This window comes from Cetorhinus maximus, chromosome 3 (assembly GCF_964194155.1).
Source record: "Cetorhinus maximus chromosome 3, sCetMax3.hap1.1, whole genome shotgun sequence".
In the NCBI taxonomy this organism is placed as follows: Eukaryota; Metazoa; Chordata; class Chondrichthyes; order Lamniformes; family Cetorhinidae; genus Cetorhinus; species Cetorhinus maximus.
Window position 1 is genome coordinate 125,660,935 of NC_135881.1, and position 16,706 is coordinate 125,677,640.

The following is a 16,706-nucleotide window of genomic DNA, read 5'->3' on the forward strand; positions in this document are numbered from 1 at the left end:
TGCCCTGGTCCCTCCGAACCATATCCCCAGCACCTTCAGGCCGTCAACCCTGACAGTGAAGGGGACAAAGGATCGGTCAGCCCAGTTCCCAAAGAACATGGCCTCGCTCTTCCCACGATTTACCTTGGCTCCCGAGGCCAGTTCGAACTGGTCGCAGATGTGGATCAGTCTGCGCACCGACAGCGGATCCGAGCAGAAGACGGCGACATCATTCATGTACAGGGAGGCTTTGATCTGAGTGCCTCCACTGCCTGGGATCGTCACTCCTCTTATGCCCAGATCCTTCCTGATGGACTCAGCAAAGGGTTCTATGCAACACACGAAAAGAACAGGCGAGAGAGGACAGCCCTTCCTGACTCCAGATTTAATCGGAAAGCTATCTGATTCCCACCCATTGATTGAGACTACACTACTGATGTTAGTGTAGAGCATTGGATCCAATTGCGAATTCCCTCCCCAAACCCCATTTTGGAGAGCACATCCACCATGTAGGTGTGCGATATTCTGTCAAAGGCCTTCTCTTGATCCAGGCTGATGAGGCAGGTATCCACACCCCTGTCCTGTACATAGGCAATCGTATCCCTGAGCAGCGCGAGGCTGTCAGAAATCTTCCTGCCAGGCACAGTGCAGGTCTGGTCAGGGTGGATCACCAATTCCAGAGCGGATTTGACCCGATTGGCGATGACCTTGGACAGAATCTTATAGTCCACATTCAACAGTGAAATGGGTCGCCAATTTCTAATTTCCTCCCTTCCCCCCTTGTGCTTGTAGATGAGGGTGATAATGCCCTTCCTCATGGATTCTGACATACTGCCGGCCAGGAGCATACTCTCGTACACTTATAGCAGGTCTGGGCCAATCCAGTTCCAGAGCCGAATACAACTCCGCCGGCAAGCCGTCGCTTCCGGGAGTTTTACTCTTCTCGAAGGACTCAAGGCCCTTAGTCAGTTCGCCAGGAGTTAGCGGTTTGTCCAGGCTCTCCCGTGTACTGTCGTCTAAGACCTCCGTGATAGAAGACAGGAAGGACTGGAAAGCCGTGCTGTCTGTGGGCTTCACGTCATACAATCCGGCATAAAAGGATTTGCTGATCCTCAAAATGTCGGACTGTGATGACTTTACTGAGCTGTCTTCTTCCTTCAGGCTGCTGATCACAGAGCTCTCTCTGTGTACCTTTTGGAAGAAGTGAAACAGTGTTGCAATTTTCAGCATGTCTCCTCAAGCTTGGAAATTCATCTACATGGAGTCTGTAGAATTCCAGCAGAGGCAGGTTATTGTATTTAGCCTCAAGTTCAGTGTTGCTTTGCAGTTCTGTAACATTATGTTGAAGGTCTTCAGGTACGTCGACTGCTTCAATATTGAGACAATGTTGAGTGGCAAAAATGTTTAACTCCAGTTTCTTTGCTTTTAGGTCTTGAATTCACTCAAAATTTCTGAAGTAAATTTGCATACTCCCTGGCGTACTCCACTGTCGCAGGTTTTTATTTCTGAAAGGTAGGAAATGCACCGTGCTGCCCTTTTCCAATTGCATTTGCCACAGCTTTAATTTGGCTTCAAATGATTTCACATTTGAAAGAAGGGAGGAAAGAAGCTGGTTAGGCCCTTGCAATTTGACACTGAGCTCAGACAGATACTGTTTAATGTCGACCATTAAAGCCAAGTCACACAGCCGCTTGTCGTCACTCAGCTCGGCCACAGGTTTTCCCGTTGTCTCCGTGAAAAGTTTCACTTTGTTCCTCAGTTCGTAGAACCACATCAGCATATCCCCCTGGCTGAGCCATCGCACTTCGCAATAGTAAACTAAGTCGCCATACTCTAATTCAAGGTCTTTCAATAACTCCTTAAAGTGGCGGGTGTTTAACCCACTACTTTAAGGAAGTTAATGCTCGATACTTCAGTCAACATTATGTTGCTCAGTCGCACGGACTGTGCACGCAGATTCTCCCGATGATTGATGCAGTGCCATACAATCAACTTACTTAGATCACGGTCAAGGAGATTCATTTCTTTCTTGATTAGAGCAACTCATCCCTTTTGAGATTCAACCATAGCAGGGGCACCATCAGTAGTAAGACCACTTAAGTTTTTAAATGACAACTGAAGCCCGTGTGGAGACACATGCGTCACACGTGATTTTTTTTTTTGAAACCTCACAATGCGCCGGGCCGTGGGTTCCCCAACCCTGCACCAGAGGGTGGTGTTCTCCTAGTCAGATCCAGAACAATCATACCCCACAATACAGAGGAAACTCCTCCGTAAGATACATGAAGAACGGAGAAATGTAAGATTAGAGCAAGATTAGTGGTGTACTGGATAGGCATCTACAAAGACATCAAAAGAATGGTGACTACATGCAACGTATGCCAGTAATTACAGAAATACACAGCAGAAAGAGGAGATGATAGCTACCAAAGTACCGCCCAGACCATGGAAACTGCAGGAGCCAATTTATTCACACAATCAAAAATGGTATCTCATAGATGCAGACTACTACTTAAAGTTTCCTTTTACCCAAAAGTTGAAAGATTTGTGAGCTACAACAATCAATTCAGCAGTACAAGTTCTGTTTGTTGAGCAATATGTGTCAATCAAACCCAATTCATCTCCAGAGAATTTAAGGGATTTGCTGAACACTTTGGGTTCAACATCACTTCATCACTACATCGCCCAAGGGAAGACAGGTTTATCGAAAGACACATCCAGACAGTCAAGAGAATTATCAAAAAATGCCAACAGACAAAGGAAGACCCAAGCCTTGCCTTATTCTCACCCCATCTACACCTCTCAATGCTGACAGGAAATCGCCTGTAGGGCTGCTGAATGGAAGGAAGTATAAGAAAACTCTACCAAGCAAGACACTTGCTCCTGGAGTAAGACAACAACTCACTGATGCACAGGTAGAAAGGGGTCAATGCTTCAACAAGCATGCTAAATCCCTGCCTGAATTGTTGAAAGGATCCAATCATGAAAACCTAGAACCCAGCAAAAGTTACTGGTGAAGCCAAGACTTCAAGGTCATACGTCATTGAGACTGAACCATTAAGCAAATGAGAAGGAACAGAGTTCATATTTAACATACACCTGGAGGCGGAAAAGCAGAAAAGATCAAAAACAGCACCAGCAACATCACTAACCAGCAAGAAAACATCAACAGGATAACAAGCAGTAAACATCAATGATGTCATCAGCAAGCGACATAACATTAGCATCAAGCAAGACTCCTACAGAACCAGGAGTAACACACACAACACGACCTGTGCAGCGTGCCAACTCACCATTGAGAGCGATGAATGCCAAATCTACAAGATGGAAGCACATCCTACCACCTAAGCAATTCTGTGAATAATGTCTTTCTGAGAAAAGAAAAAAGCTATAAAAGACATTTCTAAAAGTTGATTGTTAATCTTCTTCAGTTTAGAAAAAAGTTAATGATTGGAACATTTATATTGATATAGTGGCATGATCCCTTGCAGTCATGTGCCACAGAGAGCTGAAGGAACTACACTTGATGAAGCTCCAGCATTTTAAGTCTAAAGCATGATAATTTCTAACTAATGGAAACTGGAAGACACTTTGCATATAGAAGCATTTCTTAATTTTAGTCCTGAAAGGTCTGACTCGAACTTGTAGATTATGGCCCCTAGTCCTAGGCTTCCTAACCAGCAGAAATAGTTTCTGTATCTACCCTATCTGTTCCCCTTAATAACATGAAAGCTTCATTCAAATCACATTTTAACCATATGAACACCAGGGTAAACATCCTTGGGCGGAATCATCCCAGATTTGCACCAAGAGCAGTAGCTGGCGTGTAAAATGACGCTTTACCCACCAGCCACAGTGGCGGCTTTTCACGCCGTATCATCCCAAATCCGCCACATTAATTATGCATTCCCAGGAAACACACTGTTTCCATAGCAGGCAGGCTCTCATTAGCCCGCCACGCCATCACCTCGCCACTTCATCATGCCGGGCACCATATTTAAAGTCCAGGTGCGTGTACACATCTCAGTGCTTCCAGCCCAAGACTACTGCAGGGAAGGTTGCCCATGAAAGGCAAAAAGACTGCAGCCCCCAGGTTTAATGATGCGTCACTGGAACACCTTTTGCACACTGTGGAGGCTTGCCATGCTGTCTCTGCCCCAACCCTGGATAGGGAGCGGCATGACCAACCAGGCTTGGGAGGCGGTGGCAGCAGTGGTCAGCGCCAACGTCTTTCAAAGTGGACAGCCACCCAGTGCTGCAAGAGGATGAATGATCTCCTCTGTTCTGCCAGGGTAAGTCACTCTTCTCACTCTCAGCCCCATCACATATTCACAGGGATCTCACTCACTGCCAATTCAAGGGACATCACCATTCACTCTCTCTCACACACCGTCATTGTCCTCATCCCATCCATGGGACCACTCATCATCCACACATGCCAGGCATACTTATCATCTGGCCTGGCAGGCAACCTGCTTACACTCTTTCAATCCCTATTTATGCAGGACAAGCTGTCACACAATGAGGGAGAGATCGCAGACCAGTCGAGGAATGCCTAAAATCAAGGTCCTCATGGACTTTGAAAGTAGAGCCATCCAGCTGGCTGACCGGTCCTGTGCTGATGGCGAGGTCGGTGGTGCTCTACCAAGGTGAGGGTCCAGCAGTGCAACATCCATCAGACAACCGTGCTGTGAGTGATGTGTCCTATTTCACAGGCCACTGCCATGCACTAATTATCTCTCCTTGCTTCTGCAGGCACATCTGGGAAACAGTCGACGGAGTCCACGACCCAAGGCCTCCAATCAAGCCCCGAAGAAACCTCTGAAGAGAAATCTGAAGGCACCCTCCCTGAAGTCCCATCACAGCGCTCACCCACACCCTCCACCAACACAGAGACACACACCCCGGTGGGACCTAGCTTTGCAGTAGCCTCAGGATCTCAATCTGGTGAGCACAAGACACTGTCTGATCCGCAGCAGGTGGAGGCAGGGACTTCCCAGGTCTCCGACACTTGGAAGACTGCTGGAGGCCAGAACCTTGCTGAGTCCAGAGTTAGATGATGAGCCCCTGGACTCGGTCATGTCACAGTCACTGCAGCTGCAACGGCAAGCTCGGGAATATCAAGAAGGCATGTCCGCTGCACTCCTCAGATTGCAAGGCACGATGGAGGACTCCGTCAGCCTTCAGGCTGAGGTGATATCGCCGGCATTGCAATGCACCGAGGTCAACACTGGTAGGATGGCAGCCACTCTGGAGACGTTGGTCCAGGACGTCGCTCCTGCACTGCTGCGCAGGCTCATCTCCATCGCTGATGCCATAGTTTGCCTCCAGCAGTGTGTACGTGAGATGGGTGCGGGGCAACTCGATCTCACTCCAGCTATCCCCTCTCCTCAAAAAGTCAACCAGGGGCCCTTGGTACCCATAGGGAGGGGGGGATCAGGTGTACCCTGCTGGGGCGATTCAACCAAGTGACTCCGGGAGTGTACGGCCTATCCGAATTCCCTGTTCCTGTAACCTCAGCCGCTCCAGCTCCACAGACAGAGGAGGGTGCGATTGCCACACAACCGGTCCCTGAAAGCAGGCGAGGGTCCTGCAGCAGATGCCCACCAAGGTCATCACAGACAGGGCACAGCAGTCAGCAGGCTGCCTCCATCTCCACTGTGGATGCCCAGGGGGCACCAAGAATTAGCTGGAGGATTAGGAAGGTTAAGAAGCTGTAACTGTTTTGTTAGATTATACTTCAGAGTCATTGTTGTGTGTGCTCTGTCCCAAGGCAGGTCCTTGGCTCATTGTCTATTCATGCTGAGCTGCTTTTGTCAGTGGTAGTTTTGCCATTGCCTTTCGCTCACCGGGCAGGACGAGGAGGCAGCAGATCCCAAGTCTACCTCAGCTGTAATGGGAATTAAACATGTGCTGTTGGCGTTATTCCGAACCACTTGCTAGCCATCTAGCCAACTGAGCTAACCAACTAACTAAGCCAACTCCACCTGGTATTCCCAGGCGGTTTCCCATCCAAGTATAAACCAGGTTGAGTCTGCTTAACTTACGAGATCAGACATTTTCAGCCTAGTATGGCCATAGGCAGCACACTGCCTGGGTGTGGGTGTTAATCACTTGTATATACTGTTCAGTATTGTCAATAAACTCCCAAAAATGTCTCCCTGCCTGTGGCTCCTTGTTCTGATGAGCAGTGTTCGTGTCAGGCATATGTGAAACCTTTTTGCACAAGATAAAGGGAGGTGCCTCAGTCCAGGGCCTCTTCCCTGTGCTTTGTGCAGCCTTCAGACCAAAGTGTTGGTCCGGCCTCACACTCCCTGAACACATCACTGATGCCTGCACCTCGACAGTGCTCATCATTGCTGCCAGAATGTAGTGGGGAGGTGTCACAGAGTTCCATCATTCTCTCTGTGGGCTCTCAGCACCTTTTAAGGGGAGGCTGGCCCCCATCTCGTCAGCATCTGTGACCAGTGACGCTGTGCTCCTGAAGGGATCATGGACTGAAGTCAGAAAACAGATCAGATGCTACTAATGGTTCATGGCTACATTTCTATGACATAACCCTGATCACAGCGTGCATGTGAGCTTCCCTCAGCCAGTCAGGAGTCAGACACACTCAGGTGCTATGTAAAGATCTATGGAGTGTCCTCATTGCATATTGTCATCATCTTCCTGCAATCGAGTGACTATTAGGGCCTCCACTGCATCTCCATGACAGAAGCATTGTCAGAGGGTATAGGTGCTGCCATAAGCCAGACTGGAGTTAAATGTTCACAGATGTGATGTGAGGATCTATGGTGTGTCTTCACTGCACGTCATCATCATCATCCTTCACAAATCTGGCAGCTATGAGGGCCTCCCAAGCGCACCTGCCTCGTCTAGCTGGTGTGAGGGCTGCATCCCCATCATTGTCACCTTCGAGGACCTCCTCACCCTCATCGGAGGAAACCTCCAGCTCCTCCATCTCCTCCTCAGCCAGCTCCTCTCCCCATTGCAGTACCAGGTTGTAAAGGGCGCGACAGGCGACGACGATGCGTGACACCCTCTGTGGACTGTATTGCTGGCCTCCACCAGACTGGTCCAGGCACCGGAACCTCATTTTCAGCATCCCGATGGTTTGCTCCACCAAGTTGTGAGCTCCAGCATGAGCCTTGTTATACCTTCGCTTTGCAGCAGTCTGAGGCCGCTGCACGGGTGTCATCAGTCACGGCCTCTGCGGGTAGCCATTATCCCCGAGGAGCCTTCCCTGCCGTTTCTTCGGATCCTGGAAGATGTCAGGGATCTGTGACTGACTGAGAATGTAGAAGTCGTGAACACCCCCTGGAAACCGAGAGCCAACCCGCAGGATCCGTTTGTGGTGGTCGCACACCAGCTGCACATTTAGCGAGTGGAATCCCTTGCGGTTGACATTGTTGACCATGTGTTGTGATGGAGATCTGAGCGCCACGTGAGTGCAGTTGATCACACCCTGCACCTGTGGGGAAACCCGAGATCTGGGCAAATCCAATCGCTCCTGGCTGTCCTGGTCCTGAGCAAAAGGCACAAAGTTGTGTGCCCTCGCAAAGGTGGCATCTGTGACCTCATGGATGCATTTGTGGGTGGAGACTTGTGATATCCCACAGAGGTCACCTGTGGAACCCTAAAAGGAGCCAATGGCGTAGAAATTGAGCACTGTGGTCACTTTCATGGCCACTGGCAGTGGATGCCCTCCATGTCTCCGTGATGCCAAATCCTGCAGCAGGTGGCAGATGTGACCAACCAGTTACCTAGGCATACGCAGTCTTCGGTGGCACTGGTTCTCGGTCTTTTGCAGGAATGAAAGGTGGCGTCTATAGACCCTGGTCTAGCTAGGCGCTGACCAGCAACAGCTCGCTGCGGCTCTTCAGTGGCGTATGCCGGAGCCCTAGCCAACCCTTCTTCCTGAGGGTGCTGCTCCTCCCTCTACACAGCCACGTGCTTCAGTCACTCTCTTCTCTGTCATTTCCACCCTCTGTAAGCCACAAGGCATACAGCTAGGTCACCAGGCTCCATGATCCTGATGTACTCCTCCTGTAGGATGAAAGAGAGACACGTGTGGGATGGGATAGCATGGGTGTACTAAGAACTTCTCTTGGTTAAGTCTGAAGGCCCATTAACACATCCCAGAGAACGATGGCCACCACCTGGATGGCCAGAGATTAGTGCACTGCATGGCTGCCCAAAACCCCACCCACCTCCACCCGACCGACCGATTGGCGACAGATTTACCCACTGGACTGCATGCTGTGCTCTCAGCTCAGGCATTCTCCTAACCCACACTGCAGGGCTGCACTGTTAGCTTGAACCATGGGGGAGACTGGTCCAAACTGGGATGATGACATTGGAAGGGGCTGTAAGCACCTCTGGCAGTGACTGTTCCATGGCCAGTTTTAGCAAAGAGATTGTAGGCATGAACGTGTGAAGGCAGTTTAGTCTGCAGATCTCTCGAAAATCTCTATGGACCTTGTTTGCGAACCTCAGATTTAATCCTTGTAGTCCAGGCATTATTCTGGTAAATCTAAGCTGCACTCCCTCCAAGGTCAATACATGCTTCCTAAAGTGTAGTGTCTAGAACTGCTTAGAGTACTCCAGATGTGGCCTAATCAGGGATTTATATAATGGGAATTGAAGCATGACTTCTATCCCCTTGTATTATGGTATTCTGCATATAAAGGTCAGCATTCCAGGAGACTTCTTTGATTACTCATGTTAAATGACATTTTAATCATCTGGGTACTTGGACAACCACACCATGCTCTCCCTCCCCCTTTGGACCTTTGGGCTTCCATTGTTTCTAGATTTTCACCACTTAGAAACTATCCAGTTCTATTTGTTTAGGTCCAAAGGGTTGACTTCATATCTGCCTACATTGAAATCCATTTATCACAATTTTGCCTATTCACAATCTATTAATATCTCTGCAATTTTGCACCTCCATCTCCAATGCTTACATGCCATCTAACTTTGTGTCATCAACAAATTTGGTTATGTAGCTCGCTAGATCATCTAAATAATTAATAAATATGAAGAAGCCCTAACACAGACCCTTGCATACCCCATTGGTCACATCCTGCCAATTAAGAGTACTTACCAATTACTCCTCTCCCTGTCTCCTGCCACTCAGTCAATGTCCTAACCAGATTAGTTTAACTTTAATTTCATGAGCTTCAACTTTAACAGTCTCTGATGAGGAACTTTATCAAACACCTTCTGGAACTCCATACAAATAACATCCATAGAATTTCCCCTCTCCGTGACTTTAATTACTTTTTCAAAAAATTTTATCTGGTTCATCAGATATGGCCTATCCATTAAAAATTCATGCTGGCTATCTCCAACCAGCTGAAAATTTTCAAGGTGTTCAGTTGCTCTGTACTATAACTCTAGTAATTTCTCAACAACAGATGTTAGGATAATTAAACTATAATTCCCTGCCCTCCCTCTCTCACCTTTCATAATTAGTGGAGCTACAGCACAATTTTCTAATTTAAAGGGAACAGCTCCCGAACTGAGAGATCAGATTAGAACAGATCTCATTTTCAACTAATATAACTCTACCTTTATCAGTTAGCTTAAATTATAGTCTTTATAAGGTAGAAGTTGTTTATAGTCTGGAAACTCAGTCTGTTTTGAAATACAGTGCTCACTGAAAGCTAAATGAGTAAAGTTGGATTCACATTTCTCCCATTAATTTATAGACATAACATTAACCAGAATTTGGTCATTAGAATAATAAGAAAATGTATTTAATTTAATAAATCTACATTGTGATAATAGTTATATTCTCTGATAATTAAATTTGATAAATTTTATTTTTCTACAATCTTAAACTATCTGCAGATTTCATGTTCATCTAATAATGTCAGCTGTTCTGGATAAACAATATGAGTAAAGGAGCCAAGATGTTACTGTTGACAATAATTCAATGACAAATGTATTACTGTGTGATGTCCAATGCTAGAAGGAACTTTTAAAAATATTTTGCTGTGAAAAGCCACTGTGGGAGCTAGTACAAAATTTCTGTAGATGATCTTAAAAATTATAACAAACCTTACTAAATACTACTAGTGGCACCACAGTTAGTGTAGGTTGCCAAGCACAAGCACATATCCAATGGAGAGGCATACCAAATGTAGGCACATATACCTTCCCGGATGCTTCTAAGAATATTGAAACAATTTTCCCTAAAGTTCTGAAGAGTTATTATTTGATCTCCCATGGCACTACTCGTGAGCAATCTCTTTATAAAACTGTGTTGCTTCATGCAAGTGTCTATCTTTTGTCCCTAACTCTCTCATTCCAGTGCCTATTTTTTGTTTCCAACTCTCTTTCTGAATAACATGAATATCAGTTAGCTTAAATTATAGTCTTTATAAAGGTAGAAGTTGTTTCCACTCTCCAGGTTTTTCTTTGTACGGCTTTCAAAACACTTTTTTTTCCTTTTTCTCCATTTTTTTCCCACTCTGTCTCTTTCTATAAATCTCCCATGGGCTGTTTCACCTATCTTCTGTATGTCTCTTACTACCTTTGTATACCTCTCATACATTCTTGCTCTATGTGCACTTATAGAGATCTTTAACACTCCGACAAAGAGCAACGGTAGATACACACTTCTGGTGGGGATCTCCAGCAGGGGTCTGACAAACCAAACCAAAACTTCAAATTAAATCTTTTCTCTTTACAACTGTTAATGACCTTGTGTGTCTCCAACATTTTCTATTTTTATTTTGGATCTCCAACACATTTTTTTTTAAACCTCTACTCAGTTAAGGCCGCCCAATTCACAAACTGTTTATCTTCCACCTTCAAGATAAATTGCTAGTAGTCCGATGGAAAAACTGGCATTTTGCATCCAGCAACTGCAAGGAAATTACTTTGGAAATATATTTGGCAGGTCAGCAAGTGGTTTTATTGTAATAGATCCTTCCCAGTCTTGGATGCTGATCTCAAGAGAACCAACCTATAAGTTCAATTGGCTCTAGGATAGAATTTTGAATTACTTTGGAGCTCTGAAATCAAGGAAGATGTCAAACCATGCTCCTAGAATGTATCAGTCATGGTTCAGTTGATAGTACTTTCTGCTGCTGAGTCAGGAAATTGTTAGGTTGAGCATATAATCTGACTGATATTTGAGTGCAGTACAGAAAGAGTGCTGCACGCTTGGAGGTGCCATTTTTTAGATGAAGTAAGTTAAGGCCCCATCTTCCCTCTCAGGTGGATATAAAAGATCACATGGTTCTGTTTTGAAGAACAGCATGGGATTTGACCCCATTGTTCAATATTGATTCCTCAACCAACATCACTTAAGCAGATTATTTGGTCATCACCTTATTGGTGTTTGTACACCCATGCAGTGCACAATTTGGCTGCTCTGTTTTCTATATTGCATTAGTGACTATACTTCAAATATGCTTAATTAGCTGTAGCCCCCGTGGTCATGAAAAATGCTATATAAATGCAAGTTCTTCTTTCTTTTAGAATGAAAGTTGTTCATTGACAGGCTCATGATCTATTTCCTCACGGCTGTTGGAAGCACAATAAGGTTTGATTTCCTGAGTTTGCTATTTATAGTGAAATTCATAGATGTGAATATAAATAGCCTATATATGATTTTGCTCCAAGTCAGCAGAGGAAATCTTGTGTATGATTTCACACAAATGGAAAAGTACATTATGTGGAATCCATTTTACACAAGAAGCATTTCTGCACATTCCAAAAGATTTGTTTTCCTTTCCAAATAATTAGATTATGACTCAGCTACTTCCTCTCATTTTAAAAGGGTGACTGTCTTCACAGGAAGACATATCAACGCCTTTAATAAAAAAAAGAGGAGAACCATAAGACGTAGGACCAAAGGTAGAAGTTAGACTCATTTATCACCATAACTTTACACAGAAGTGATGATTTTCTGAACCATGTATTTGCAAACAAATAAAAATGGACTTATCATGCACTAATGAAGACTTTGCCCCTTTTAGCTTGCAGAAAATAGCTTCTGCTGAGATCACACAAATAAGGCAAAACTGAAAATTGCAGAGCGCTTTGTATTTAAGAATTAACTTGTGTTTCTTTCGGCAGAAGTAATAAAAAATAAACTGAGAAAGGAAGTACATTTTTGAAACTTAGAATAGATGAGTCAACAGAAGGATATGACACTTGCAATGAAACGAATCATTACAAAAAAGGCATTTAATAAGGAGAGCCAAAAATGTTTTACTCATTCGCCACCCCCAAAAGAGTCTCTGGCAGCCAAGAAGTTGGAAACTCCTACTGCCAAGTGAAAATGAAAACCTCTATTCTAGAAGTGACTTAAGGTGGTTTCTCTAATCAAATTAAAATCCAAATGTGCATTCAAAGGTAACAGACTACTCTGCAGCTGTATGCAAATGACATGAAATGAGGAAAAACGCCAACAAAAGAAGCTCTGCTGCTTCTGCCCTACAGTAAGAATTAAAGGGAGACAGAAACAAAGAAATGTTAACAGTCATCCCAGTACGTACACGCAACGTCTCCAAAAAAGGCCGTTCTTTTTTTAAAAAAGAAAAAGATAAGTACACTCAGAACACGAGTCCCCGAAATTAGGACTTTTGGGGAAATTCCCTAAATAGCTATGTCAGCTAAAATTAATCTTATCTTTGGCAATTACTCATTTGCGTATTTTTTTGCATGCTCCGTTACAGAATGTTAAAGGTGGCACTTGATGCTGCTGGAAATTCTTAACCTGTGAAAAGTGAACAGGCAGACAGATTGACACAAGCAGAACAAGTATAAAAGCGGACGGGATGGAAACAACCCACACAAAGCGGACGGGAAAGGGAGAAGCAGCGCCTTCCCGCTCACTTCTCGCGCTTGATTACGCGAGACCTTCAATAGCCCCCAGAGTTTCCAAATGTCCTTTAAATTATCATGACACGTCCGTCCCTCTTGCAATTATTATTTGAAAGTTCTGAATTGAAGTAGTTGCAACAGTTAACTTTGAAAAGGACCGCCGATACCCACAGAGGCAAGAGTTTTAGTTGCTTGTCAGAAAATCAGAAACTTGATGCATTTTCACCTAATTTGCACAAAACGTTCATGTCACAACATCAGCTTTGCGTTTCTCGGCCGCCCGCACCGCCTGAAATGGCGTGGGCGGGCACTTTAAATTCTGGGTTTTAATTAAATTACTGGGAGGGGATATAATGTATTTGTAAATATAACAAAGATTATTGAAACGATGGAAATTGCACAACATATTTATACCCCAAATATCAAACAATACGTGTATAAATAACCAGTATAAACATTTAAACTTAATTTTAATAATTCATTTTAACTCGGAAAGTGAATGATAAATCGCCCCCAAAATGTTCTTTGCCATTAAATGTTTAAGGCAAGCCATGTTATTGACCAAGCTTACAATCCGGTTTGGGGAAACTCTCCCACTTGACCAGGAAGGTGGATGTACCCTCCCTGCCTTGTTTTATTGGTGCTATTTCAATAAATGTCTGCCGGCTGCGGCAGAGGAAGTGCAGAATTTCTGTGGGTGGGACTGGTGAACATTTGATGTTTTCGCACCTGACTGACCGTACGACACAGTTAGTTTTCCACCAGAGTGCGTGTGTACACTCGAATCTAAATCGCTGTCGTTTTGCTCCATTCTCAACCGAATCCCAGGTTGACGATAGGAAACTTTTAGACTGGGACATTTACAAATAACCCAGATAACACCGGACACATATTAAAGACCTAGCTTTCTCCCCCCCGCCAATTGGCATAAGCAATGTGTGTGGATGCAATTCCAACGCCATTATTAAAGTTCAATGGCAGCTTGTTTTTTTTCCCCCTCACCTGACCACGTTGGGATGCTCAAAGGACTCCAGTTGCCTCAGTACAGCCACCTCCCGGATGGTGGAGAGAGGCATCCCTTCTTCCCCGGTCTGGACTCGCACTTTCTTCAGAGCCACGAAGCGACCTTCGTTGTCCCTGTCTCTGGCCTTGTAAACCTTGCCGTACGCCCCTTCCCCGATCTCGGCCACCGGCTCATAGCGGTCAGAGAAACTGGCCTCTTTCCCCTCCATAGTCCCAACCTCGGATCCCCGCGCTGTCTCTCACACATAGACGGAAACAAGTTTGGATATTCGGGCCAATCACATCTGGAAAGCCAAGAAAAAAAATAATGAATAAACAAAACTTGCCAGTATATAAAAAAAAATAATGAAAATGTATGGGCAACTGCTAATGGGGGTGTTAAATAATCCTTTTCTTTTTAAAAAGAAAAAGTAAGCAAGTCAGCCGAGTTGACAGAAAGTTAATGATTCCAGTCATGAGGACGACGCTGTACCATTAAAAGTTGTGCAGCGATGCCTGGAAAGCTCGGTTTCCCACTAGAAGACATCAATAAAACGGATGTCCAGCTGCCCCTCGGTGAATGGAAAGCAGCCTGAACGCCGGCTCACTCCCCCCACCCCCCGGGTAAGCGGGTTCAGGCTCCCTCTCCCCTGGCTGGCAGCCTGAGAGCGGCTCCCGCTCACTGCAGCGGCCCGATCGGGATCCCAGCTTTCCAAAGCATGCGCACAGCGACCACCTTCAACACGTGCTGCTGAAAAAAAAGATTGTGTACAAAACAAATAGTTCAAACTAACAAGGCAGTCAGAGAGCCGCCTGCTTAAACAAACAATCTCCCGATGCAGCTCTGATCAAACTTCCAATAATAGTCTATTACTTTCCGTCAGTCACTTGGACTTCAATTTCAATTGTGGGGGCGCGGAGGACGAGAAGGAGAGAAGAGGAGGAGGAGGAGGGGAGGTGGGGTTGGGGGTCATCGATTAGCCTCTGAATCCCTCCGTTTCCCACAGGATTTCCCTCCCACATCCACTGTACCCGGGGAGGAGGGGGCAAGAGAGCGCCGCGCCCACCACTTTCCGCTGCTCCAGTATACAGAAACGGGTACAGCCAAAGGCTTTCGTTTCTTTTCAAATCTCGATCTGTCACCGAGACTGACAGCCAGCTCCTCAATGCCAGCAGCTGAGGGCTCTTGGCAACGTTTGTGGGACTCTGCGAAACAAGGCAAATGCTTAAATCAGGTGAACAATCCATTTATCAACAATCAACGTCGGCTCCATTCCATTTGCTACCAAAAGCATTTTATGTGAGACTCAAGATCCCACGCTCAAGACACGATGCAGCTTTAAATATATATTATTATATATAATGTGTATAAATATTTAACAATCCGTCCAAGATCCAGGACTTATTTAACCAAAACAATGTACCTGTTTATAAATATATATTAAAAGATCACCCGCTTGGACGCAGTTTCGATTATTAAAACTATGGTCAAGCTGAAGCCCTGCACTTATTTTTTTTTAAAAAACACCCTCAGCAGAGTGGGGCGGACAGCCCTGATCGCTACAAACTGGGCCACACAGGTAGCTGTTCCACACTTTGCAGCGTGTAAACGAGGATATCCATCGTCGAGGATTGGGGTGGGGAGGAGGTGGTGAATTGCAATTCGTGGCAAAAACGAAAAAAAGGTCGGCGCAAACCATATAATCTGCAAAACTCGTCAAGCAAACATATATTGCCAATCAGAGCAGTGTGTACATATATCTGGAGGCTGGGCGTGGAGTTTTCCCCTCACCCCCACCCTTTGCCTCTTTCTCTTTTTATCCAAAGGATTTGTTCCCCCTCTCCGCCTCTAGCCCTTGTCAGAGAAAGAGAGAGCAGAGAGCAGCGGTGCTGCCTTTTCTTTCCCACGACGCCTGAATGTGACCCCCCTTCAGCAGTTGACACAGAGCATCAACATTTCCGCATTCCTCAAACAACAAAGGCGAAACGCCGCCTGGCCTTTTTCTCTTCCCAACTCACTCATTCACTCTCTCTCTCTCTCTCTCTCGCACTCTCAGCTCAATGAACCTTTCGTTTCTCACTGTCAAGTTCCAGCAGCCGAAAGGAAAAGAAACTTAAGACTACACAACGCAAGATAAGCTTCCTTCCCCCACCCCCTCCTCTCCCCGCCACCAACCAACAACACACTTTCTCCTCATTAAGAAAAAAGCACGAAAAACTCCAATCCTGCTTCCTGGATCACAACATGCTAACGGTTCAGTTTAGTTAACTTTGGAAAAGTTAAACCAGTTAAAACCTTGGCTGCTGTCCCGCTGGATTCCGACCCTTTTGTTTCATACGCTTGCAAAAGCGTTGGAATTGAACACTATAATCGTGATCGTGAACTTGCAAAGTATAATGCGAACAACATTCATAAGTGATAAAGTTCACGATACGTACTTACCGTATATCCTGTTACTTCCAACTCATTTTGCCCTTGCCAACGTTGCCGACAACGGATTTTGCTCCTTTGCCCCCGAAAGTGATGTGAAAGTAACTAGTTTATACCCTACGCAAATAATCAGTAAACAGGGCAGAACTGAACCTACAGCACAACGTTTACTTTCTCCAAACCAACACGTCCAAAGGGTCTGTCATACAGTAGCTCTTTTACCCACAATACTTAAAGGGAAATAGATCACGTTGCAGAATATCAGCAGCAAACTATAATTATATAAAGTATAGATTTAACTTACGGTGGAAGAAAGATTGACCATTTTCTAAGTTCAAACACTACAGCTCATTACTCAATTTACATGAGCATTCAGATCTTTAAGGTTATTGAGGCCAAACTGCACTAATCAAGTGGGGCCAGAGGGGGGTAAAACATCAATACCTGCATT

General features: G+C 45.2%; 1 protein-coding gene across 3 annotated transcripts in view; it reads right to left on the reverse strand.

The window, feature by feature from the left end:
• cdk6 (cyclin dependent kinase 6) overlaps positions 1-16,442 on the reverse strand; it is a 328,683-nt gene extending 312,241 nt beyond the window's left edge. The window contains exons 1-2 of one of the 3 annotated variants that reach the window (XM_078538938.1): positions 16,268-16,442; positions 13,825-14,129 (exon numbers count right to left, since the gene is read on the reverse strand). In XM_078538938.1, the coding sequence (XP_078395064.1) occupies positions 13,825-14,054 (230 nt within the window). In that variant the 5' untranslated portion in view covers positions 14,055-14,129; positions 16,268-16,442. Of the gene's footprint in view, positions 1-13,824; positions 14,130-14,317; positions 14,655-14,698; positions 14,888-16,267 lie in introns of those variants that run through there. The other 2 variants (XM_078538939.1, XM_078538937.1) reach the window with 2 other exon arrangements.
• Between the last annotated feature and the right edge of the window lie 264 nt (positions 16,443-16,706).